The sequence below is a fragment of the Tachysurus fulvidraco genome, chromosome 9, assembly GCF_022655615.1.
Source record: "Tachysurus fulvidraco isolate hzauxx_2018 chromosome 9, HZAU_PFXX_2.0, whole genome shotgun sequence".
NCBI classification, from domain to species: domain Eukaryota; kingdom Metazoa; phylum Chordata; class Actinopteri; order Siluriformes; family Bagridae; genus Tachysurus; species Tachysurus fulvidraco.
Window position 1 is genome coordinate 14,832,608 of NC_062526.1, and position 25,726 is coordinate 14,858,333.

General features: G+C 38.2%; 1 protein-coding gene across 1 annotated transcript; it reads right to left on the reverse strand.

The window, feature by feature from the left end:
* Window positions 1-25,726, reverse strand: rorb (RAR-related orphan receptor B). The gene is made up of 10 exons (XM_027141225.2): window positions 25,359-25,726; window positions 9,994-10,079; window positions 8,772-8,913; window positions 7,425-7,811; window positions 6,566-6,687; window positions 4,357-4,489; window positions 2,907-3,014; window positions 2,709-2,819; window positions 2,020-2,132; window positions 1-1,460 (listed from the first exon to the last, which is right to left on the reverse strand). Exons 1-10 carry the CDS (start codon window positions 25,363-25,365, stop codon window positions 1,302-1,304), a joined length of 1,368 nt encoding a protein of 455 aa, XP_026997026.1. The 5' UTR covers window positions 25,366-25,726; the 3' UTR covers window positions 1-1,301.

Here is a 25,726-nt window from a genome sequence, read left to right on the forward strand (position 1 = left end):
CTTCCAGTTAGTAAAGAAAAAATTGTGTTCCAGTGTTTGAGACAATACTATTCTTCTAAAATTCATCAACTTTACGCTGGAGTACATAGTGCATAGTGTTAGTGTGTAGTACATCATTTGGGATGCAGCTCGTGCTTGTGACCGCGACAAATAGACTTTAGTTTAAAACAGTTAAATGGTCGTACTTGGCCGTTGTTGTTTCGGTTGTCTGATAAAAGGCTTGTGATGGTAGGCGTTTCAACTAGTGTCTAGCATGAGATTTTCTTGCAATTTTCAAATAAAGACCTTTTTTAACCTTTTTAAAAAAGTAGTGGGACAAGTGTGCTCAAGCTTGGAACAATCCTTGCTGAACAAATACTGCAGTGCATCTTTAAAGGGAAAGTTTACAACCATTAAAAGTGTGACGATGATCAGAAAGTCTTTCTGCTTGCATCTCAGCAGAAATAAAAGGTCTGTTTTTTTTTTCTTTTTCTATATATAAGATCTAATTTTTGGGGGGCTTTTCATAAACTGATCTGGAATGACTAGTGCTTATTGACATTATTGCAGAGGTGACTGATTGATCAACCATAAGCATTTTCAAAATATATATCAATATCTTCATATGGAAAAAGATCAAGAATTATTGTTCTTCTATTAGAAAATCATTTACATTTCCGTAACATTTCTAAACATTGTTGTAGAGTCTATACATATCTACATGGCCCAGACAAGGCTTTTTTTTAAAACCGTACCCGAAAGGAAATTGTCTCTAGTATAGTTTTACAAGTTGCTCTCAAATTATATACATGTAAAACTACAAAAAAAGAAAAGATTTACACAAAGTACCGGCCTGTCGGGTTCTTGCTTATAAATTATGACTAGAATATAAACAGAATGTGGTTTAATACTGGAATATATCAGAACTAGGGAATTACTATGAGATCCTCTGTCTTTGACCCTTGTCCCCCTTTTTCTTTTCACAATTCTGTATAAAAAACAAAAACAAATAAACTTACCCAAATAAAAGACAGCTTATTAAAGGCTCTAAAGTCTGTACATTTCTGGTCAGATCCTCACTAACAGGCGTGTATATACATTCTTTTGACTGAATCGGTGAAACTGAAGTCGAATGTTTGAAGTGCTGGTCATTCCTGAAGTTCTCTCATTGTATCGTTGCCTCAGGTTGCTGTATGCCGCTGTCTGCTGTGTCAAGGTGACCCACTTAGCATTGCCTCCTCTGCCTCAGTGGCTCAGGCCCCTGAATGTTCTGCCGTAGTGTTCTGCCATCGTGTTTTTTAATTTTTTTTAAAAAGCATTTGTCACTTGGACATGACATTGGCCACATCAGGATTGAAAAGCTCCTTGTAGAGTGGAGGGAAGAGCATGTTGACTGTTTCTGGGTGTAGCTGCTGGAAGGCCTGAAGCTCCTCTGTGTGCAGGGTGCACAGTGCCGCAAGTGTGGGGATTCGACCAACCAGCTGTAAAAAAGGGACATTGTTATAAGATGCTTTCAAGGCAATCCTAGCACGTGTGGGTGATCATGAAACCACAAAGCTTAACATCCAAGATAAACATGTAGTGATTAAGAAAACAGACAGAAAAAAAAATGACAAATACGCATAATAGAAAATGTGCAGTAAGCAGTGCTAGGGTGGTAGTAGTTCAGGGGTGATTTCAGGATTACCATGGTAATTGGCACAAAAAAATTTATCCTGTGAACTGTTCTTTCATGTATTCGATCATCCTTTGTTTTTGTCTTTTTGCTAGTCAAGCTAATATCTTGTTGAAAGCCAGTTTGGTTTCCTGTTTTATTTGAGAAAATGTCTGGGGTGTCAAAATATCTCGATTTTCTAACCTCTGTTTCAAAATGATTATGCATACTGCAGATTTGTGTTTTGAACAAACACCTGAAAACTGAGACGATGCCAGATAAACTAGAAAGTGTTCTAGTTTAAACAGGACAGAGCACAAATTGAAAACCGCTGGGTTAAAACTATCAGCAACAGTGAATGGGTAGACAATTGAATGCAGTGGTACCTTAGTCAATGCGTCCTCGTCCATGTGGTTCTTCTGCATAATGTGCTGGAGGGCCAAGTAGATTTTCTCCTGAAGCTTCTGGACTTTCCTTGGTTCCATTAGCCAAGGCCGATCTGACAAAACACCCAGCTGTTATTTGTCAACGTTCCCTTGTTGGGTTTTAAAATATCCATCAATCCATCTATCCATCTAACCAATAAATGCAGAGCCATGGGAAAACAGAAGCTTATCTAAAAAACAACTAACCAACAAACTATGTATCCATCCAACCAACCATTCATTTAACAATCCACCTTTCCATTCATCTATCCATCCAACCAACCAACCAACCAACCAATACAGGGCTATGGGGAAACTAAATCCTATTTGAGGGTATTTGGGACACAAGGCAGGTGAGGAGATGGAATACCCAGAAGAAACCCAAAGCATAAGAAGAAAATACAAACTCAACACAGACAGGGAAGAGACATTAATTGCCACACAGAGCTGCAAGGCAAACAAGTTAACCCAAACTAAGCCACCATATACCTTGGGTTTGGAAAAATTCATTAACTGATTTTCAGTAAGCAGTGTACTAGGACACTGGGCATGAGGCCATTGGGTTGCTACCTAATCGGACACAGTTTCAACATTTATCCATCCATGCATTCTGACATAGTATCATCTCCTATACTTGAATGAACACTGACCTGTGGAGATAAGAACAGCTGCAGAGAACAGTGCAATCTCTTCCTCTGTCAGCTGTAGAGAGCACAGACTCTTGGCAAAGTCGAACATGGCGCTGACGAGATCGTCGCAGCCTACAAGAGAGAGAAAAGCAAACACGAAAGTGAGACACATACAGGCTGAAATTAGTCTGTTAAAAGCGTGAAAGTAAATGGACTTACCGAGTGCTTTGAATATCTGAATGCCACCGTATTTGCCCTCGAACAGAACCGTGTTATTGAGAGGGTTAAATGCTCTGCACATTCTTACCAACACCACCTCGAGACAACCTGAGAGAAACAGATTATAGTTTATTACTCATTAATGTCATTTTGCACCCTCGTTAATACTGTTCATGTGTAACGTGTCAATATTCATTTAGATCACGGTGTTGGATTCTCAGTTCTGATTAATTAGAAGGTGTTGCTTAATTTTCTGACACAAGGCTTTTTACTATTTATATAATGTGTTCCTTTTAATACACTATCGTTTCCATGGTAACAAATGGGAACACGGCCCGAAGAACATAATTGTTGATACAGAGATTTCTGTGAGAGTTATAGAACAGAAGCCTTTATTTTGTCACATATACATTACAGCACACTGAAATTCTTTCTTCGCAAATCCCAACTTTGAAGGTTGGGGTCATTGCACAGGGTCAGCCATGATACAGCGTCCCTGGAGCAGAGAGAGTTAAGGGCCTTGCTCAAAGGCCCAACAGTGGCAGCTTGGCAGTGCTGGGGCTTGAACACTGATCCTCTGATCAACAACCCTGAGCCTTAACAGCTTGAGCTACCACTGCTTCTGCAACTTTAAAACGTAACTACAAAAAAGAATAAAATGTATGACATTCTGTTTGGTAAACTGAAACCAATTTGAATAATTGCTGTGGAATACAACACTCTGATTCGTAGTTAAATGGAACTTCAGCTGGGCTTCATTGCACCACCCTGATATGTTTTAAATGTATACCTAGAGGATTAGCTGACATAGCAAGCATGTTAATATTAATTTATGGTTAAAGGATTACTAGCTTTTCTGGATTAACTGTTCTTTAATCACCCAGCAGCTATGGGCAGACCCAGACTAACATCCCACTCCTTCACAAATACATACTTTCCTTGATAGATTACTGCATATACTGAGCAATGCATAGCTGTTATAGAACAATAGGCTTTAAACCTAGGAGTAGATTCGAAATTATCTAAATTTTAAATGATTATTATTATTATTATTATTATTATTATTATTATTATTATTATTATTATTATTATGTACAAGGCAGAACATACAGCAACTTCAAATATTAAAATCTATTTTAACAAAAATGACAACGCTTAAGAAAAAAATTGTCTACAGAATTGATAAGAGCAAAACCTCTCCCTTTTATTTAAATGTTTCTATCATTTCAGTTTGAATGATTTCACAAATGTAATCAACTAAGATCTTTTCTAAAAATCTGTCATTCAGAAACATGTCCTTTCAAAACGTATATAGCTAAAACTCCAAAAAGTAATGGCACCTTGTGTTTTAATAGAAAAAAGGTTTATTGAGCTCACAGAGTTCTCCTCATAACCACTTTTCAGAAAGCCAAAAGGAACTTTTCTTTATTTTGAGTGTGAAGGTACAGACCTGATTTGAGCAGCAGTATCTGGTCGTTCTGACACAGTTCCATGAAGCCGGTGATGCGCTTGGCGAACTCCACCACGTACTGAATGGCGTGAGTGATCTGAATTGCACATTGTTGCCATAGCGCCTCCCTTGACTGCACGCGCACACACACACACACACACACACACACACACACACGCACACACACACGCACACGCACACGCACACACACAAATGTAGACACAGCATTGGTTATTATCTCTTGTCTATTATTAAGTTCTATAATTAACAAATAATAAACAAATAATGAGCAAATCATAAAAAGTGACTAAATCAAGGCTGCGATGCTTATACTTTAAAGCATCACTCAAGATATCACATGTTTACATTTCTTATAATTAAGGCCATCCTATATATATTTTCAAGTTTCAATGTAAAAAAAAAGTAAAATTTTGGTGATGGTGATTGTTTAAAGCTGTGACTTTAAACAAATTAGCATATCGTGACGTCACTGACTGGGTCTTCAACCCGTGACTTCGGGCACATCATTGCAAACCTCATTTTGATGCTGGACACAGTTTTTCCAGAACTTCGTGCCAAATTAAAGGGGTGTCAAGCTGTTTTAATGAATTTTAGATGTATTATGGTGCCCGAACCCGTTAATAATATTTTATTGCTTTTGTATTAGTTGCTTGATGAGTAAAAAAAAAAAAAAAAAAAAAAGGCCGGTCTTAACAGAAATTTACGACCGGCAAGTCGGTCGGACTTAAAGCAAAATAAATAAATAAATAGATAGATAGATAGATAGATAGATAAATAAATAAATAAATAAATTGCGTCAGTCCTAAATTGACAGGGTCGGTCGGATTACGGCAAACAAGAATATTTTTAAGGATGGCCTAACTTATAATATACAGTGGCTGGTTTAATGCACTCTCCCTAATATTAACTGTACAAATAAATGCACAAAAATACAATATTTCATTCTTACATAAATAAAATCATTGCAGCAAGAGGATGAAAATCCACTCCACATCACATCCACCATCCTGATGCAAAAGATTAAGTACTGAGATCAGACTCTGACTGTCCTTGTTATTGTATATGCAATTTCTCCCCTGTGCAACACCTTTGGACGTCTTAAAAGAATAGTTTTTAGAATAATAGGTACTAAAGAATAGTTCTTATTTGACTTGCTAGAATACATTAATAACACAGAATACTGTTTGTGTAACATTTGCCAGTGTTCATGCACATGAGATTAAATATGAAACTTAAATACAAAATATTCTTCTATTAAAAGAAAAAAAAAATGGTTAAAAGCAGAATTTTCAGAAGTATGGTGTGTAGCAAAAAGACAAGAATCGTTGAAGTGATTATTATCTGAATAATTTCAAGTTGCACTATAGCTATGTTTAATAAGATTACTTAGTAAATAATCCTTGATGCTGTATACAGCTTTAACTGAATGTAGGATGCTCTTTTTGACAAATTGTCCCTTCGTGCACCAGAGGAAACTGCAAGAAAAGGAAAAGTTTGTGAAGTTTGCCATTTATCACATGTCCGGAAGACAAAACTGGAAATGTTCATGTCAGCAAATTGCTTCTGTGCACTCTGCAGCTCTCTCCCTGCGCACTGAATCTTCATAAACCCCTTTTCAAAGGACTGCTTGATAATTACCCATAATCCATTTGATACAGGGCAAATGAGAGAGGTTTCCGATATGTCTTCTGCCTTTGGCTTCTTCTTCTCTGTCTTTCTCTCTCTTTCTCTCTCTATCAGTAACAGAGAAGAAACTGGTTGTTGTATAAGATGTATAGATGTATTAATTTCTATCTATGTCGATGATAAACTTCAGAATAAAAAGATTTCACTCCACTTCTATTAATCTAATCATAAACTATTTGTCTTATATTTTGTGCTGCATTCCTCCATGCAGAATGTCAGAGATACTGTTATAGAAAATGAATCAACACCATCTGACCAAAGAAAATTCAGTTGGTGTACAGTACAGTATATGCTTTGTGACTTTGTGCAGCGCCCTCTAGTGGCTTCATCTCTTTCACTACAAAGCAGACAGCAACCACAATAAAGTGCTGCTACCTGGCTTCTGAATATCAGTACAGCTATCTGGCATTAATTATCTCGGAACTCTAAAGTGTTTATGTTGTAGGAATCAGAGTGATGGGAAGAGATGATCAAAAAATAAAAGTAAGACAAATCTCCTCACCTTGCTTTGGTACATCTTGACCTCCTCGTATGAATGCGTCTGCCAGGACAGCTGCTGCAGCTCCTCGCCCGTGTACTGACAAGTCTCCATATGAGACTTTATGATGTTTTGTGCAATTCGGTCTGGAGAAAATAGAGACAGATCTCAACTCGTTTGTTTACGGATCTACAATCGGACAGATGAAGATTATTCTCCCAAACATTTATAGTGTGTACAAATAAAGATCATATTTACAAGTATAACACATATGGACAAAGTCCATACTGTGAAAGTCAGGAGATTCTTTCAGCTCAGTGTTTCTGAGTTAATGGTGGGTCAGTATGAAAACATTGTGGATCAATGGATGCAACTTCGGTTTCAAAGCAGCTCAGAAGCTGATTTTAATTCAGCAAGTTATTAAAATACAAACAAATGATGTGAATGTTTATGGGAAAGAAATGGTTTGAACACAATATAATATGTAATGATAACGATTATACAGTATAGTTTAGCAGCTGCAAATAAATTGATTAAAAACATCAAAAAACATCGCACCTGAAGCACATTTTTTGTTCTTTATTTTCTATAAATAGGGTTAAAAAACAGTTTTTTTTTAAAGTCTATTGTGTATCGTTTATTGTAACAATCTTAAAACAATCTCAGAATATCTGGAGTGCTTATGTGAAGATGTTTTTAAGCTACTTCCCTGAGCTGTCAACTATGTATAATTGTAGTACTTTTGAATATGTAATTCTATTCATTTGATTGGGTAGATAAAAGTGGCAATTAATTAATTCTGATCTTGGCTAATTAAAATTAAGATTGAAGATTAATAAAAAATTGTATAGTAAAAGGCAGAAGCAGCGAGGCTCTGACATACCGAGTTCCCCCATGGACACTCCGGGTGCTAGCTGGCTGTCCTGGTACGAGTAGGTGAATAGGTCGGGCACGGGCGTCAGGTCATAGACAGGCTCCTGTTTGATGGGCTTCATTCCTGCCATGTCCAATCCGGACTGGTCTGGGCTCGGCTGGGTTGAGTCCATGCTGTAGTAGGCAGCAGGATTTCCGTTAGCATGCGTCTTGGCCATGTCAATGACATGTCCATTGGTGTAGGCGCCAGCCAGGTCGTGTCCGAGAGTGCTCAGACCGGACGAGTAAACGTCACCTGTCTGCTGCTGCCGCTGTTCCTGTAGCCGCTGCTGGTGTTTTTGTACCTCAGCATATAGCGAGTCACGCTGCTTCTTTGACATGCGGCCGAACTTTACGGCTGAAGACAATGAAATCGAGGAGACAGAGATGAGCAATGTGTGAGTGAAAACAAAAGCCAAGGATTAAACAGCTGTTCCTATTAGACATAATTAAAGAGGTTAATGACATGAAATTTGACATGCAATTTAAAGGATTAAAAATATTGTTACATCTGCTAATAGAGCTGCCTTGGGTGCTTTTACACTGCCAACATTTTGTCTGGCCAGTGGAATCCAGGAGGAATCTTCCCTTCAGTTTTAAAGGCTGGTGGGATGGACACAGCAGTCACACTCTGGAAACAACCAACGTGGTCTCGGCCTGATTCTGAGCAAACTAAACTGCAGAGTTGAAAACTTACCCGACTGCAGAAAGTGAATTACAAGGGTGTACTATGGTGAATGTAACTTTGCATAAAATGTGCCGTACAGTTTGTGGGACCGAATCAATAACTGTAAGGTCCCTAGGGCAAAATCAACAACTGTAGGGGTCCTATGACCAAATCAACAGCTGTAGGGTTCATAAGGCCCAATCAACAACTAAAGGGTCTCTAGAGTCAAAGTAACAACAGTCGGGTGTGTAGGACCAAATCAACAACTTCCGGGTGCAAAGGGCCGAATCAACAAAGCTGTATCAATAAGACCAAATCAACAGCTGTAGGGTCTACAAGACCCATGTTGGTGTGTAGGACCAACTCAACAACTGTAAGGTTCATAAGGCCAAATTAATAACTGTAGGGTCCATAGGGACAAATCTGTGGGAGCTCTTAGAAAAGTTTTGAATGAATCACTGAATCTCAAAAACTTGTGGGAATCGTAGGAACCAACATAGGAGTTCAAAACCACTTGCATGACTGATCTTATTACATGTATTGATTTATTAAATCAATATTGTTTTAATTCTATTAATATAATTAAAGTAGAATTACATTGAACATTTTCATTAGTGTTAGTAGCAATAGTGATAGAAGGGGCTGCCTTACCGTCACGCGACATGCCCAGAGCGAGACACTTTTGTAGGCGGCAGTGCTGGCAGCGGTTACGGTTGGTTCTGTCAATCAAGCAGTTGCGCTGCCGAGGGCAAGAGTATGAGGCGTTGTTTTGTTGACTTCTTCTAAAAAACCCCTGTGGTGCAACAAAATACTGTATGATAAAAGATGCGTCTTCAAAACAACTACACTACCTTTATTACGGACCATTTGAGATAATTCATGTCTCTTTAGGCTGAATTTAAAGACAAAATAAGAACACACTGGAAAAAAATACCAATGACAAATAAAACAATATTATACTATTAATTAAATCACTACAGAGTGCAACCACATATGGTTCAAAATGTGAACATTAAATCTATTTTAATATTGTATAAGCCACTAAAATCACCTTTCCTTATGATTATTTACTTATATACTGCCTAATAAAGAGGTACACTCAAACTCCACTTTATTAGGAATACTCATTTGTGCAGTGTAACAACCAACCAATCAGCACAATCCCTAAAAATCATGCAAAAGCTTCCAGTTGATCTTTAGATCCCTGTTTTCTTGATGTGTATTTCTGTTGTTTTAGCCCATACTTGAGGGGCAGTGGTGGCTCAACTGGTTAAGTCTCTGGGTTGTTGATCGGAGGATACAGGGTTCAAGGAACAGCACAGCCAAGCTGCCACTCCTGGGCCCTTGAGCAACCCTCCCTGATCCAGGGGTGCTGTATTATAGCTACCCCTGCACTCTGACCCCAACCTCCTTAGTTGGGGTATGTGAAGAAAAGAATTCCACTGTGCTGTAATGTATATGTGGCGATAATAAAGGCTTCTATGCCCAGTTTTCAGAGTTTGATGTGTTGCATGTTCTGAGACTTTTCTGCTTTTTCAAACCGTGGATGTAATGAGTGGGTTCCTTGTATAGAACTCGAAGCTGGCCATTCTTCTCTGAACTCTCTCATCAACCTCCACAGAACTGCATACTGATGTTTGATGTGATCGTCAACCGACACTCTGCATTGCGCTGCTGCTACATAATTGGCTGATTGCATAGCTCGATAGTAGAACAAGTGTAAAGCTATTCCTAATCAAGTGGACATAGAGGTTATATAAACATACAATACATGAAATAAACAGAACCAAAATCTAAACTAAATAAAGATTTTCAGCCCATTATAATCAGACCAGGGAAAACCTGCTACGAAACAAAAACAATGCTTTCTCACCTTACACCCTTCGCAAGTGATGACCCCATAATGGATCCCTGAGGACTTGTCTCCACAGATTTTGCATGGTATAACTTCAATTTGGGCTGCCGACAGAAAGACAGGGAAAGGAGAAGGAAAGAGAGAGAGAGAGAGAGAGAGAGAGAGAGAGAGAGAGAGAGAGAGAGTTACGCAATCGCTCGTGGTTAGATAAAGGCTGAGATAATGAAGGGCCACTTCACACCGAGACACTGCTTCTCTAATAATTCTGACACGGGTGGCCCTTTTCACAAAAGCTGTCGATTTTGAAGCCCGCAGCGAGGAGAGCAAAGAGTGAAAAGGTGCCTTGCATTCGCTACACATGTGTACACAGACCTCTCCAGCATGCGGCTGGAACAGACTGTTCCAGGGGGAAAAAAAAGCAACAGAAGGAAATACAAAGATCACCTATTTGTTTGGTGCCACGGTTGGCGGTCTTTGTTGAAAGAAATTGAACAGAGAGAAACCTCTTCAGTTGTTATGTAATGGAGTACAGTGGCTGATGAAAGACAAAACTAATTTTCAAAAAAGGCAGGCTGAAATACACTATTTATTTATTTGTTTGCTTGCTTGTTGTTTGTTTGTTTATTTATTTAGACACTCGTAAAACTTATCAGATATCTGTTAGAATTATATTATTAATAAATTAATATTAGCTCAATATTGATAGCCACACCATCACACTACCACCACCATGTTATAGTGTTGGTGTGAATGTGGAAAGCTCTGTAGGTTTTACAGCAGGATTCATGTCATCCATACAGTTCCAGGTTACACTCAGTCCACAGACATAGAAAAGACCTCAAAGGCTTGGGGGGATCATCAAGGTGTTTTATTATTATTATTATTATTATTATTAATCTATTGAATGACCAGCCATTTTGGAATTAGAATGTTGAATGACATTCAGCTTTTCCGTGCATAGCCGTGATTTTTTTTCCTCAGCCTCTTGATAATGATGGATTCATGACTGTTGATCTAAGGTAGTAAAGCGTGTAGCTCCTCAGATGTTTTGTGACACCCTCGATGAAAACTCCAGGGATGATTCACCACTGCTCCAAGTTGCCTCCATTTGGAGACAATGGCTCTGGCTGTGGTTCAAATGGTGCCTCAGAATATCATTTTCTTAACCCTTTGTTGACTGACATTTCAATAACCTTCTTTCTTGTGTCTAATGGAATTAAAACAGAAACCAGGTGTCTGCTTGGTGAGAACTTCACACGTTTGGCAGTAATCAAGCCTCTTTGTGTATGTGTGTGTTTGTAATTTAACTGAATCCAATTATATTCTTATTATTAACTGTCTGTGTGAGTTACTAAGAGTTAAAATGACATTTTTACACAGCACTGGTTGGAGCACAGGATCTAACACAGGACCTCTCTCTCCATCCGCCCTGTTCTGTGCAAAAAAACAAAAACAAAAAACAACCCCCCCCCCCCTTTTTTTTTTGCACGAACACTTTAATTCTGGACTGTCACTGTAACTCTGGACTTGCAAAGCACAGTGCCACTTTATACACTATCTTAACTCCATACTTCACCTGGACATTCTAAGGACACTTTAACTGTGGACTTTCACAGCAAACACATACACCATTTACACACCATACTGCACCATACAGGACAATCTTTAAAAACCATACACATTTATGTATATGTATATTTATGTATATACATTATCTCTTCATATTCTCTATATATATTTCATATTTTTTATATAGTTTTCTTATATAGTTTATACTTTCTTATTATTTTATTCTCATTTTATTTTTTGCTTTTTTATACTTTTTTATATTCTTTATTCTTATACCGGACAGTTGCATAAAGCATTTCACTGCATATCATCCCTGTATGTATGTGTATGTGACAAATAAAATTTGATTTGATTTTGTTTGATAACTTTTCTCCCTGCAAAATTTGAAAAGATCACTTAAAAATCTCTATTTTGTGTTAATTCTCTCTCGTGTTATATTGTGCGTAATGATCCGCAACAATTAAATGCAAAAAAAGAAAGAAATCATTATAAACTTTATCCATAGCACAGTATATTTATAGTATATATAGCACAGTATATTACACAGTATAGCAAGAACCAAATTGGAGTCAGCCAAAAGATTATTAATTTGAAACGGAGGAAAGGGGGCAGTGGATATGGAAGATTGCAACCTGCGCACCTGTCAATCACTTAGTGATTCGCATGCTGAGTGGCACATGTGCTGTTTTAAATATGTTTCAAATATGGAGCTCCTTTGGGAAATGCTTAAATGTTCTTCAGGCTGCTAAATGAATATTTAGTTCTACTTATGAAGGAACAGTTTTATAGTAAAGCGTCAAGTGTTTGGAAGCTGAAAGAGAAAGACTGAAAACTACAGTTCCAATTAAGGTTAAAGGACTTGCAATGACAAGGAGATACACAATCCAGAAATTTCTCTTATCTGAGAGAGAAAAATGGGATTTAAAATCAGGAATGAAAGAAGACCGAAGACAGAAGAGTGAGAGTGAGAGAGAGAGATGCATGCTGAGGCTGCACGCTCACAATAAAGAGATTAGCAAAACGTTCTAATCCTAAATCATTTCTACACACGTTCTTCTACACATGCTTATCTGATGCAATGACTCTCAATTAATTTCTCCCAACATTACACCGTACCTCTGAGGCTGCATCGCATGTTTAAAAAAAATAAATAAATACAAAAAAAAAAAAAAACAAGGCAAAACTTTTGACATACAGAATTAGGTTCATTAGTTCCTGTTGAAGCATGAGTAACCCTCATGTTCCAGATCATGTTCACTTCGACAGCAGAACGATAAGTAGAATATATAGAAAAGCGGAAAAATACATTTCCTACATGCAAAAAGGACAAAGTCACTTTCACTTACCAACGACATCCGATTTCATTTTCACCTTAAAGCACAGCAGACACACATGCACGCATGTAAACACACCCGCTGTATGAGTGTGTGTGCGCATGCATGTGTGTTTGTCAGCACATGGATGTGCCTGATAATCTGTGTCTGTAAATACATGCTCAGAGTGGCTGGTGTGCGTCCTTGTGTCTGTGTGATGTGTATATGTATCTTTATGCACATCTCTTGAAATGTAAACAACCTGTGTGTATTTGTATTACCTAGAGGTTTGTATTAATATGCATGTATTAAATATGTATGTGTGTACACTGAAAAATCTAATGAGATTAACACACACACACACACACACACACACACACACACACACACACACACACACACACACACACACAGTATACACGAGCTTGTGAGCTGCAAGAATGTGTGGCAACCTGGGAAAACCCTTCATTTGTGTATAGGGCTAATTAACTATACCATAATATATTATGGTTTCTATAGTAACAGCTCATTCACAGGGACTTGAACAGTGGATGAGGCACTTGATCAAGGACTAATGAAAAAGTACAGAAATACAATCACTGATATGCTGTCAGAAGATGCTTATTTATCTGGAAGGATCTCCGGTATCAGTGCTTTGCATCACACACACATGCACACACACACACAAAAAAAACAGAGGCTGGTATCTGATTACTAACTGATTCGATTAAGCAATTAGCTTTTCAGAAATGAGAAAAGCCAGAGATTTGCAAATCAGTTACCTCTGTAAGAAAACCATTAAAACCCATTAGGTCACAATGCTTGGTTTGCCCTAAAAAACTTGTGTTCAGTCAATTTGGTACTGCAGTCAAACCCAAATACAAACAGAACAGCAATTAAATCGATTAAATCAAGCATTAGATCAAATGCTCATTAAGATTGCTGTGGTAACTGCAGTGCTGTGAAACCACTTAAGTTATTCAATAATGTATCCATAGGCTGTAGTGTAATCACTGATTTGTACAATTTTGGCAGCAGTTAAAAGATTAAACAGTTAAATACATGGCTACAACAGAATGATGAATCTCTCAGACTAGCTGTGTTACGCGGTGTGATTTCAACGGCACTGAAATGGTCAAGTGACTCACGCGCACACACACAGGGCAGTTAATTTCAGCTGTCTACCATCTAGAAGCACAGTTTGTCTAGTACCAGAACAGGGTCAAACAATGTAACTAAACAGAGAACACACACACACACACACACACACACACACACACACACACACACACACACACACACACAAACGCTCAAACTGTCCATACGCAGGCCTTTATCCTTATAAAATCAGGACTGTCGTGCGTTTATCAGCATTCTGTTATGATGTACAGCAATCTTTCGATCTTTAAGAAAAGCATTTAAATATAAAGACAAATCGCTTTGGTATACAAAGAAACCGCCATTTTGTTTAACCCTTGATGTGTCAGTTGGTTGGTTTGCTTTCTCAAATCTCTGAATTCAGTTTGTAGGATGCGTGTGGTGGAGGGATGCTGAAGAGCGTGAAGATGCTCTGTAAGGGTGTGTGTGTTATAATGGCCAGAGGCTCTACATGCGTAGGCCTGTCATAAAAAATAAGGAGATGTCCGTGTCTGTGCCTCGGTTGCCAGGACGACCAGCGCCTCCCTGGAGTTTGTGGGTAGGAGGTGCATTTAGTCGACCTGTCACTGCGATCATCCATGCCACTGTCACATTTGTGCAGGATGTGATGTCAACACCACCCCCAAAACACTCCGAATGTTTCATCAGTAATGGTAAATCCCTGATTTACACACATCCGCATTAAGGAAAATTTAAATCACACACCAAGTATATTTTTGGGTTATAACATTTGGGGCAAAAGGTCACTTTTTTTTTAATAGCACGTAATTTCTTATATGATACACAGACACAATTTAACACCACAGACATACTTTCTCCATCTCTCTTTCTCAAACCTGCTCACAGAAAATGAACAAAAAATGCTAAGAGACCGCTGTGTGTTGATGCGAATAAATGCGGCGTCTGTGTGTGTTAAGGCCTATTAGCCATGAGGGCTTCTTTATCTCTAGATTATATAAGACAGGGAATGCAGTGCTGGCGATTCCATGCTTAATTCAGCTTAGCTGAGGACAGACGACACTGTAATACCTGTACACCAGCTAGCCCAGCCATATCATACATTAATATGAATGTGATTTCAGTTTGTTTTTTGCACGTGTGTGTGTGTACTTTAGTAACTGTGTCCTAATGACAATATAGCACTCATGTCTCTGGAGATACCTTTTCTCTCTATAGTTTTATTTAATGAGAGTCATTAAAGTGGCTAGGAGTACCTCAACTTAAGAACAAACACACGTGCGCACACACACACACACACACACACACACAACGTGCCATGATAAGCGTAAAAAAAACAACATCACTGCTATGTTGTAATGCTAATATGAATGATTAACATGTTAATAATAATCACTATTGTTAGATTTTTATTTATTATTATTAGCACACATGCTTAGAAAATAAGCTTTTTAGTATGCGAGTCAACATTTTCAAGAAAACAGATTTGAAGCTTACGTTAAAAGAGGTTAAAAAAAATGAAAGCTTTGAACTTGAGCTAGCTTTCTCAGGAATTTCTCTCAGCTTATTTCTGCTGTTGTGTTATTTGGCTGTTTGCCTGGTAACATGCTAAAGCCGTGGATGAATATTCTAATCAGAGGCTCAGATTTGTGCTGTGTAGGCGAGGAATTATTTCCACATACTCACAGCAGCACATATGAACAAACAACCAATGCTGTGAAATCATTTATTCTGGTTATGGGCTGCATCATCAATGATTTAAAAAAATAAAAATAAAAAAATTCACTCAAGATTCAAACCACAGCTTTGTGAAAACTCCCTAAAAAGATACTCAGACACATATGAAAACTGAGTTCATAAGACACCCCTCATGGCTTTTCACATGCAACCGAGGCCTCAAGCAGACTTTATTATTTATAAGTGAACTATGCTTATTTTAAAATTGATTAATGTATGATCATTATTGAATTGAACCATATTCAATTCAACTTATTTGTATAGCTCTTTTAGCAATTCACATTGTCTAAAAGCAGCCTTACTTATGTATAGAAACAGCATAAAAATGTTAAAGTTTAAAGTTATTATATATCTCTAACCTCTATCCCAAATGAGAACCATAGACACATTTGAATCGAATAACCAAGCTGATTTAATTGTCAAATTTACTATGAAGGGTCCTTCTGTGGGGGGATCCCCCATTTTGAACGCTCCTCCAACATTTTTTTAAGCATAATTGACTGAAATGTGTTAAACGTAGGCAAACTTCCCCATGTTTTTGTTCGCTCGGGGTTGTTTCAGCTAATAATCAAGAAACATATTCAGAGTCAGGATATGTGGCTGCTGAAAGAATACAGAGAGATTACGTTAATCATCTGTTTAACTTCTGATCTTAGGTGTGCAATTGCAAAAAAAGGTTTCTATTTCCTTTGCCCTTGGCTGAAAACCTGTGGAACAAAGTGCTCCAACTGAATGGTGTGGAGATTTAAAGTAGTTCATCAACTGGTTGGTCCCAGATTGGACCAGCATGTGGTGTTCATCCATGTTTCACATCTTTTGCCTTGGGGTAAGATTCATTGACACACGCTTAAGGGCGGTCAGATATGGATGACGAATCCTCAGGCATTACCAGTAATTAGATTAGGAGTGTAATACATTGTTACCGCTCAGACAATTCAGCTGTGGTGGCTAAAAACTTTGGGATGTAACGATCCGATATTTTGGATCGGTATCGACGCCGATCCAAGCATTTTGAGTGGATCAGGTATCGGTGGTGCGTGACCGATCCTAATCCGATACCCGTGGTCATAGGCGTCGGAACCATTATATGTGGGTGGGACAGGACCCACCCACTTTTTAAGACCAATAATATTGGACCCACCCACTTTTAGCGTCTCTATTCAGCGTCTCTATGTCTTTTTTTAATACTTTTCATTGCGCCGCCAGTCGAATCCATTCTGCTTGAGGAATGCCCTAATACATTAAACTCCATTCTGCTTTTTACCTACAGCATTGTCCACGCTCCTGCATCCTGAAATCCATGGGCGTCGGAACCATTATAAGTGTGTGGGACAGGACACGCCCCCTTTTTATTTGCTTCCGACGCCCATGTCCGTGGTGGTTGATTAATGAACAGCAAACATCATAGACTATTGCTTAAACTTAGAAAAATACACTTATATATTAAATTGCATTAATGAAAATACATATATATTAATATAAAATAAATCGCTCATTTGGGTTTACTGTTTAATACATTTTGCATTGTGTTTCAAGAGTTCTAATATAAGATTCACTTTAAAATATTGCTTTTTCTTCAGAAAATAATTTAATTTAATAATTGCATATATATGGTTTAGATTGTTATACCACTAACTGTTAAAAGTACTGTTTGCAACTGCATTAATTTTTTTTAAGGTTTCTTGTGTTTTCATTTTTCATCCAGTAATAGGTATTTTTGTATTTAAATATAGTATATACATCTTAATAACTAAACAAGTTGTATACATTCTTTAGTTTTAAAGGTAGAAAAGAACACAGATATCGGATCGTTATCGGCCGATACTGGCAAACGCTGGTATCGAATCGGATCGGAAGAGAAAAAGTGGTATCGGTACATCCCTACTAAAAACGTTCAGAATAGTTCAATAACATTCTGGTTCAAGCCCCAGCACTGCCTAGCTGCCCTGTGAGCAAGGCCCTTCATTCTCTCTGTTGCAGGGTCAGTGTATCTATGTAGAACCCTCAGAAAAGACTGACACCATGTGAACCACCTTGAGAAAATGCAGTTCCACAAGGCACCAGCCATCTAGTACAACCCTGGCCCCTGGCAAATACTTATGTACAGAGACTGCTCTGTATTGTGGGTAATTGTTGACGAGGCCGGGGACATTCCCCCGCTGGCCCTGGCATCATCTGTGCCCAACTGCAGCACTGAGCCGTGATTGGCTACTTCACTAAGTTAGCAGAAGGGTGTCAATGGCTGGAGTCCAGGATAGGAGACGCATATGCAAATGTTAGGGCTCATTACACTGTTTAGATGCTGATATACAGAGCAGAGATTAGAAAGGAAAATAAACAAATTTCTTTCTTTAAAGAAGCACAGCTAAGACACATTAATCTCACATTATATATATAAAAATGTTTGTCTATAGCTGCATCCCAGATCCCATACTAATGCCATATGAATAGTGTGAGTAGTGTGTTCACTCTAAACACTTCTGTATTCCACGTCATTTGGAATATTATATGTGGCACACACAAATTTTACATTTACAGCATTTACCAGACCTGGGACTCAAACCTATGACCTTTTGAACAGTAGTCCATCATCTTAACCACTGAGCTACCACATGCCACATTTTGGGTTCAGGTGCTCAGTGCAAAACATTGCAGTCTGTGTGTGTGTGGTGGTGGTGGTGGTAGGGGGGGATGTAAACAGTTTAAGTAGGTTAGTAAGACACTTGCCTAGGGGTGGTACAACAGTGTCATAACTGGCTGTTTGTGGGACAGCATCCTCTCACTCACTCAATCCCTCTGCCTTAATCTCTCTTTCCCTCTCTCTGCCTCTCATCCTCTCTCTTTCCCACTCATCCTCTCATCCTTGTATGTTCTCATTCTCTCCTTCTTTTATTCTCTCTTTCTCTAACTGTCTAACTTTCCTATTATCTCTACTTTTAATTCGTCCTAACTCTTACTAACTCTCTCTCCCTCGCTCTATCACATGACAACATGAAAACTGACAAATTTTAAAAAACCTCTATTGTGTTCAGCATTCTAGAATAAAGCTAGTTTAATTGTATAACTGATTTTATCTGGCCTTTTGGTCCCTACAGAAAATTGAATATGATGCAACACTCCATGTTGATTCGGCTCCGTCCTTCCTTACTGAAATCTCTGAAGGACACGTCCAGGATCAAGATGATTACGGTTTCTTTCCATCCTCTCTTTCTTTTACTCATCATCTTGTCTGTTTGCTTTTCCTTTCCTTTCTGTCTGTTTTTGTTTGTTTCCTTCTTTTTCTTTCTGACTTCCTCCTTGTTTCTTTCATATTTCATTGTTTGCTTTTTCCCCACTTTGTTCATTTTTCTTTCCTCATGTTCATGGTTTTTGTTTTTTTTTCTTTGCCTCCTTTCTACTTTTTGTTGTTACTTTCTCCCCCTTTCTGTTTGTTTTGCTCTCTCCTTCTCTTGATTCATTAGTTTCTTTGCTTTCCCCCTCTGTTCATTTCTTTCACTTTTTTCCTTCTTTCTGTACTTATTTCTACTTTGTTTGTATATTCTTTTTTCCAGCTCCCCTTTTTGTTTGGTTCTTTCTCTTAATGTTTGTTTATTTCTGCTTTCATCCTTGTTTGCTTGTTTTTCTCCCTCTCTTGATTCGTCCATTTCTTTCAATCTTTCTTTGTATTTATTGGTTTGGTTGTTTCAGTTCTTTCCCCCATTCTCTTCATCTTCACTTTTTCACTGGTGTCATATTAAAGTGTTATGTGTTAAATGTCACCGTTTGTTGTAGAATATCATCAACAGTCATCAGCTCCAAATGCACCTGAACACCGACCTGTCTTGCTGAATGTGTGTGTGCGCGTGTGTGCGCGCTTTCTCTCCCAGGGCAGAATGTTAATAGCTCGCCTCGGGCCACAATTTGATTCAGGATAACGAGTTTTTTCCCCAAAGTGGCCCCATGAGCCTGACGCAAAACGATCACAGACATCTCTTCACCCGTGAGCTGTCTCTCTTTTTCTCTCACACACACACATACACGCAGGTTTTTCTTACCATTCTCATCTATCTTCTTTGTCCTCTCACATCGTTGGCTTTCTTTCTCTTTCACACACATCCTCGTTATACGTGAACACCCTTATCTCCCGAGCGTTTCTCTAACATCTTTTTCTTCCTCCTCTCCCTAGGCTCTGCTTATCTATCCCTTTCTTTCCCATCGTTCACACCCTTCTTTGGAATCTATTTGCCAATCTCACTTTCACGCAGACAAAAAAATTTAATAATAAAGTGGACACACACCCTGGCTGAGAGCAGTACACTTTTCCCACCTTATAGCATGAGGAGAGTGAAACATGTTTTATGACACACTCCATGCCAGTAACTTCTTATTAAATACAGAAAGGTTTAGCCATGTGTGTACCCGTCCCATGCAATCATGATGAAGAGTCACACAATGAATGACGAGTGACAGTTATAGATTGTGTGTATTAATGTAAATAAACCCAATGAATGAAATAAGAAGTTACAGTGAGAGAGAGAGAGAGAGAGAGAGAGAGAGAGAGAGAGAGAGAGAGAGAGAGAGAGAAGCCTTTTATAAGTATTAATCCATCTTGGATATTTTTTGTATTAGACCATGGAGATTCTTCAGTGCCCATGTTGAAGCATCATTCTAAATCTGACTCTTACTATCTTTGTTTTCTTCTCTGACTAATTCAATTTATTCGATTACTTGATCATCAAATTTTGGTAGACAGCTTCCTCTATCGAAAATCTCTCAGCTTTACAAATCTCATCATAGCTTTATTAGCAAAACCAAAAAGACAGTCATGTTTTGTTTTTTCTTTCACGAAGAGAAATGAAAAAAATCTAGTATTTCTACTTGCATAACACAAGCCACTTTCCTTCAAGCACAGGCCTCCCTCTCTCCTTTTCTCTCTTCACTCATTCTCAGCTACTCCTGTGGTGCTGTGGAAACTTTAGCCTGGCTGCAGAAACCGTAGAGCACTCGGAGGTTAACACACAGCACAGGTATGCATTCTCCTGTATTCTCTCTACAGCCCTGAAATGCAGCTCCCACAGGTGAAACCCATCCTCCCAGAGCATCGCCACTAAACAATCATGCGTGTACAATTCTGTGTTATCAGAGGAAAGCCTCCGTCATGCCCATCTGCTCACTAGGAGCAGGACAAAGACGCAAGCGCGTCTTTCTTTTACCTCTCGAACGTAGCACGGACCTCGTGAAAGGTTTACAGCAGACAAACATTCACATACGAGAGAAACATAAGCACTGGAGTATACATTACAAAATAGATTTAGTCGACTGATGTATGAGCAGCGACTGAATGTGGAAGAAGCTTCAGAAACATTATTTGGTCTGCGCTGCTTCATGGAGGATCATATACCTGTGAGCAAAGGTTTGCATCGCTGTGATTTTTGCAAAATCTAAACAAAAAGACCATGGGATTCCAAACAACAAGCTTCTGGAATTTTTTTTTTAACTAAAATCTTTGATCCCTGACACATGAAATGTCAATATTTCTTTTGTGGAAACTGAAGTAAAAGTTTTTATGTAATTTTACTGAGACAAAAATATATTGTTGATGTCATCAAAATGTAAGGTGTTTAAGACATGCTCTAAATATTTTTTACAATACTAATAGAAAATCTCAGTAATATAAATGTTTAGTCTGGTTCAATTTTCAGTGTTCAGTTTATGCATGTTGCTCCTTATTTTAAAGCCACATTTATGTTTAAAGATGTGCTACACCTTTTTCTTAGAATGAGCTCCATAATTTGAAAATCGTCAGCGTCCTACATGCGACACCTTTTTCCTAACTCCATAGCTACTTCAAAAAAAATCTCACTAGTTTCTTTATTAAATCAATATGACAAAAAGTTTCACAACCATAAACAGTCAGGACCCTCAAACAAACTAGTTCTTTCTGTCTTTTAAACAAACAATCGGCAACAACTTTCCAGCACTTAAAAAAAATCACCAATCAGAACAGGAAATAAATGAACTGAAAATAAAGATTAGGTTTCATTTCTGAAAGGGATTATTAGTCACCTTTTGCTGTAGGACTTTAGCTGTATGTCCATCAATAATCAAATATTTGTAAGAGTCAAGTACATTTAAGAAAAATAATGATCTATTGTCAAGTCTGTCCTGTTTCCACACCCTGCTATTACACACTAACACACACTACAACAGCGATAAGTGCTTAAACTCTTAGCCCTGATGCAAAGATCCTGAACCAGGAGCTAGTGTATTATCTGTATACTGTTAGTCTCAGAAGAGAATCAACAGAAATCCAACATCAATGAAACTCATGCCTTCTTTCTAACTGCACACATTTTATTTTTGTCTGATCGGCTCTTCATTCATTTGTGTGTACCAGATGAGCATGGTTTTGATTGTGTTTTAGTGTTTGGTGGAAACGAGGACTAAAAGAGAAGGATCTCATAGGAACTAGAGGAAACTCTGGACAAAGTGAAAAGCTTGCTCTTTTTCCGCCCCTGCAATTATTTCCAAATATCTCTCTGTATCTCTCTCTCTTTCTGTCTCTTTGTTTGTGTGTGTGTATAAGCAATACATCCTGGTGAAATGGAGAAAGGCTTTTGGAAGGCAGTCGATTCTCATGTTACCAGATCGGATGCTTTGCCGGTGTACTTTTAATCAACCTGGCAACCAGAGAAAGCTTTTGATTCCTGTCGAGCACTGAAACATGCAAGTCTCCAACAACACACTCAAATGGCAGCAGCATGACTGACAGGCAAAAGATTTCTGGAGAAACACTGTACAGGTTCCTTCACGCAGAAACGCACAACACAAACATACGTACGGTTTAAACACACGGCTACAAAAGTCTGTTAATACAATAAAATAAATCTCGAAAAAACTCTGCTTCCTACAGACAGCCATGAGTTAATCGGTCATGTTTTTAAACGTAACCATATCATTCGATATAAAAATACAGCAAATGAGAATGTTAGGTAAAAATCTTACAAAGAATCCATATTCATCTCAGGTCATCATGTAATGTCTAAAAATGTCCATATTCACATACGCTAGAAGAGCAAGTGCATAACGAAGCTTTATACACTGCTAGCTTTCTTTTCTCAGCTAGATTTCAATTTGGATCAAAATGTTTAGCATTGTGCTTATTATAGAGCTATTCTAGAAGTCCATGTTTATATCCATGTTCATTCAACAATTACAAAATTGACACAGTGACCAACAAAATTAAATCACTGAAATATATACAAATTCTTTGATTATTAAATAAAATGAATACAATCGGAAATAGCACCATTTAATAGTATTCATATATACATAATTAGATTTACTTTAAGAAGCAGAAATTAAATGGCCTCTGCAAAGAAAACTGATTGTAAACTGATTCTCCCCATGTGTCAGAAATTTTTCTTAAGGTCTTTTCTTTTTCTCGCAAAGTTTCTAGAACTTTTTTTGCACTAATGGAAAATGTTTTCATTCAAAATGAAGGCTGAAGAGGCTAAAAAATCTAGTCAATCAAAAATCAAATCTAGACAATTTAGTCAGCTTCAGTGTTGACCCATATTTTATTTATTAAAATAAAACCTCTTTGTTCATTTAAAATGATCAGCTTTGTGCCACAGTGCTGTAAACCTTTCCTGAGGTCACTGAGGTGGTCTCATCACTTGTACATCATTTGTACCTTTAGTGTTTATCTTTTTTCCTGGAAACATTCACAGTGTACATTTAAACCGAAGGTACAAGAGAGGCCTTTAGGGTCTGAATATGCAACATAAATCATTTATAGACCGCATTAACATCACCATGTAAAAGATACGCACCCCAGGTACAGATACACTCCAGGGTTAAGGAAATGGAAAGTTTAATTCAACTCTTTCATTTAAATGAAGTCCTTTATTTTTCTTTCCCTTTTTTTGCCTTAAGAGAAACCTGGAGATGTTGTGCTTTTGACTTTCCCTCCCTAACACCATGCATTAGCATATATAGTATTTCTCACCTGATATAATGAAATCTGGAATAATATGGAATAGATTTTGTTCGGGGTGTGTAAACTTAACCAGTTTAGTGATGTTTTTTTTTTTTTTTTTAAATTTGATGAAATATTTTATTTTGGTACTTTATGAATTCAAACTTACATTTTATTTAAACTGTATAAACTGGAACCAGTGTGTAAAATAAATAAACCGAATAACTCCTGTGTTTAATCAGGTGTCCTTCCGCGTGTAGAAAACTGCAAGACCAAACGCCTACAAATGATAAGTTACTGAAAAAAGTGACCGACAAACTGATCAAAGCGGCCCGGAAGCTGCAGTGAGAACTTTGGGCGCGAAGCGGCGCCTTGTGGACGACGTCAACGTCGTTTTCCCACATTTAAGTTCAGTTTTTCAACATTGAGTAGAGATAATATCCATTGTAATTTTACATTCCAGTGTCTTCCCTGACAATTATTTTATTTGTGAAACAAAAATGGACGTCAGTGTTGATTTTCCTTCAGCGCGTGCTGTCTGACGCTTCAGCTAACGGTTACGTCTTGAGCTTAAAATAGCAAAAAATATAAACACTACGGAATAAAAACAATAAGAAATAACAATACTGGATATCGTAAAAGTATAAACAATTGTATTAATCCCGAACAACTCCATGTGAGCAAGCCGTGTACAGTGGTTAAGCTAAAAACGGTTAGCATCCGATTCTCACCAGGGTTTTTACACCAGGGTGTGAAAACTTAGTGAGCGATTAATGACTTTTAAAGCAATAACTGTTTCCAATCACTGTGTAAACTCAACATCTTTCCTTCCAAAAGCGAAAGTAATACTTCAAAACTTTTATAAAACACTGAAACTGAAATCTATTGAATATTAAACAGTTTACTTTCTATACCTGACCTTTTACTGAAATACACCTTAATTAAAGAAAATAAAACTATTATATTCAAATTACAGGTTATATAGGGTCTATAAAAGTGGATCAAACTTAATGCTGTCTGATAAATAACAAACATGAAACGCCTTTAATTAACTGTTAAAGTGCTTCAGTCACTAAAGTGTACAGAATAATGAACACTGTGTTAATGCGACGGTGACAAAAACAACGCACTAGAGCTCAGTATAGAACTATAATATTATTATCAATATTATTAACAGACAGTCAGTGTTATGAGAATATGACAGTTACTCACACTGCAGGATCATTAACGTGTTTACAAACAACAGACTCAGCGTCTCATAAGAGGAAAAAACAAACACTGTGCAAATTAATCTGAGTCATGATTCATTTGAATCTGATCTATAATGAATTATCCATTAAAACACACACACACACACACACACACACACACACACACACACACACACACACACACACACACACACACAGAGAGAGAGAGAGAGAGAGAGAGAGAGAGAGAGAGTCCAGGTTCGTTCTTTTTCTTTTTTTTTTTACACACACACACACACACACACACACACACACACACACACACACACACACACACACACATAGAGAGAGAGAGCCCGGGTTCTCACACACACAGTCCAGGTTCTCTTTCTCTCTCACTCACACACACACACACACACACACACACACACACACACACACACACACACACACACACACACACACACACACACACACACACACAGTCCAGGTTCTTACCTCGCATAGTGGTGGAAACTCGCTCCCGGACGCGGCAGGCATGAAGAAACACACAAACACTCACTCTCTCTCACACACACACACGAGGGAAAAGAAAGAAGTAACAACAGAAAGAAAGACAAAACCAAGATCCTCGGATATAAAGTTTTTGCCTGGTGTCACTGGCCGACAGAGAGACGAGAGAATAGAAACATTTCCCAAACACTGCGCCAGTCACAGCGAGCATGCGGCGTTTCACATGACACCTGCGGCCGGGAGGTTTTCACCGCGCCGGGCGCGAGGCACCGCGCGAGCGCGCCGCTGATTGGACCGGCGCTCTTGTCCCCGCCCACTCTCCGATGGACACTAAACCACGCCCCTCCTCGGTC

Bases quoted from the DNA above. Each gene is read 5' to 3' on its own strand.
- rorb (XM_027141225.2), bottom strand. The intron at 8,914-9,993 runs GTGAGAAAGCAT...GTTGCACCACAG, and splicing joins TCACTTGCGAAGGGTGTAAG to GGGTTTTTTAGAAGAAGTCA. The intron at 2,133-2,708 runs GTCAGTGTTCAT...GTGTTTTGTCAG, and splicing joins AGCTGTTCTTATCTCCACAG to ATCGGCCTTGGCTAATGGAA.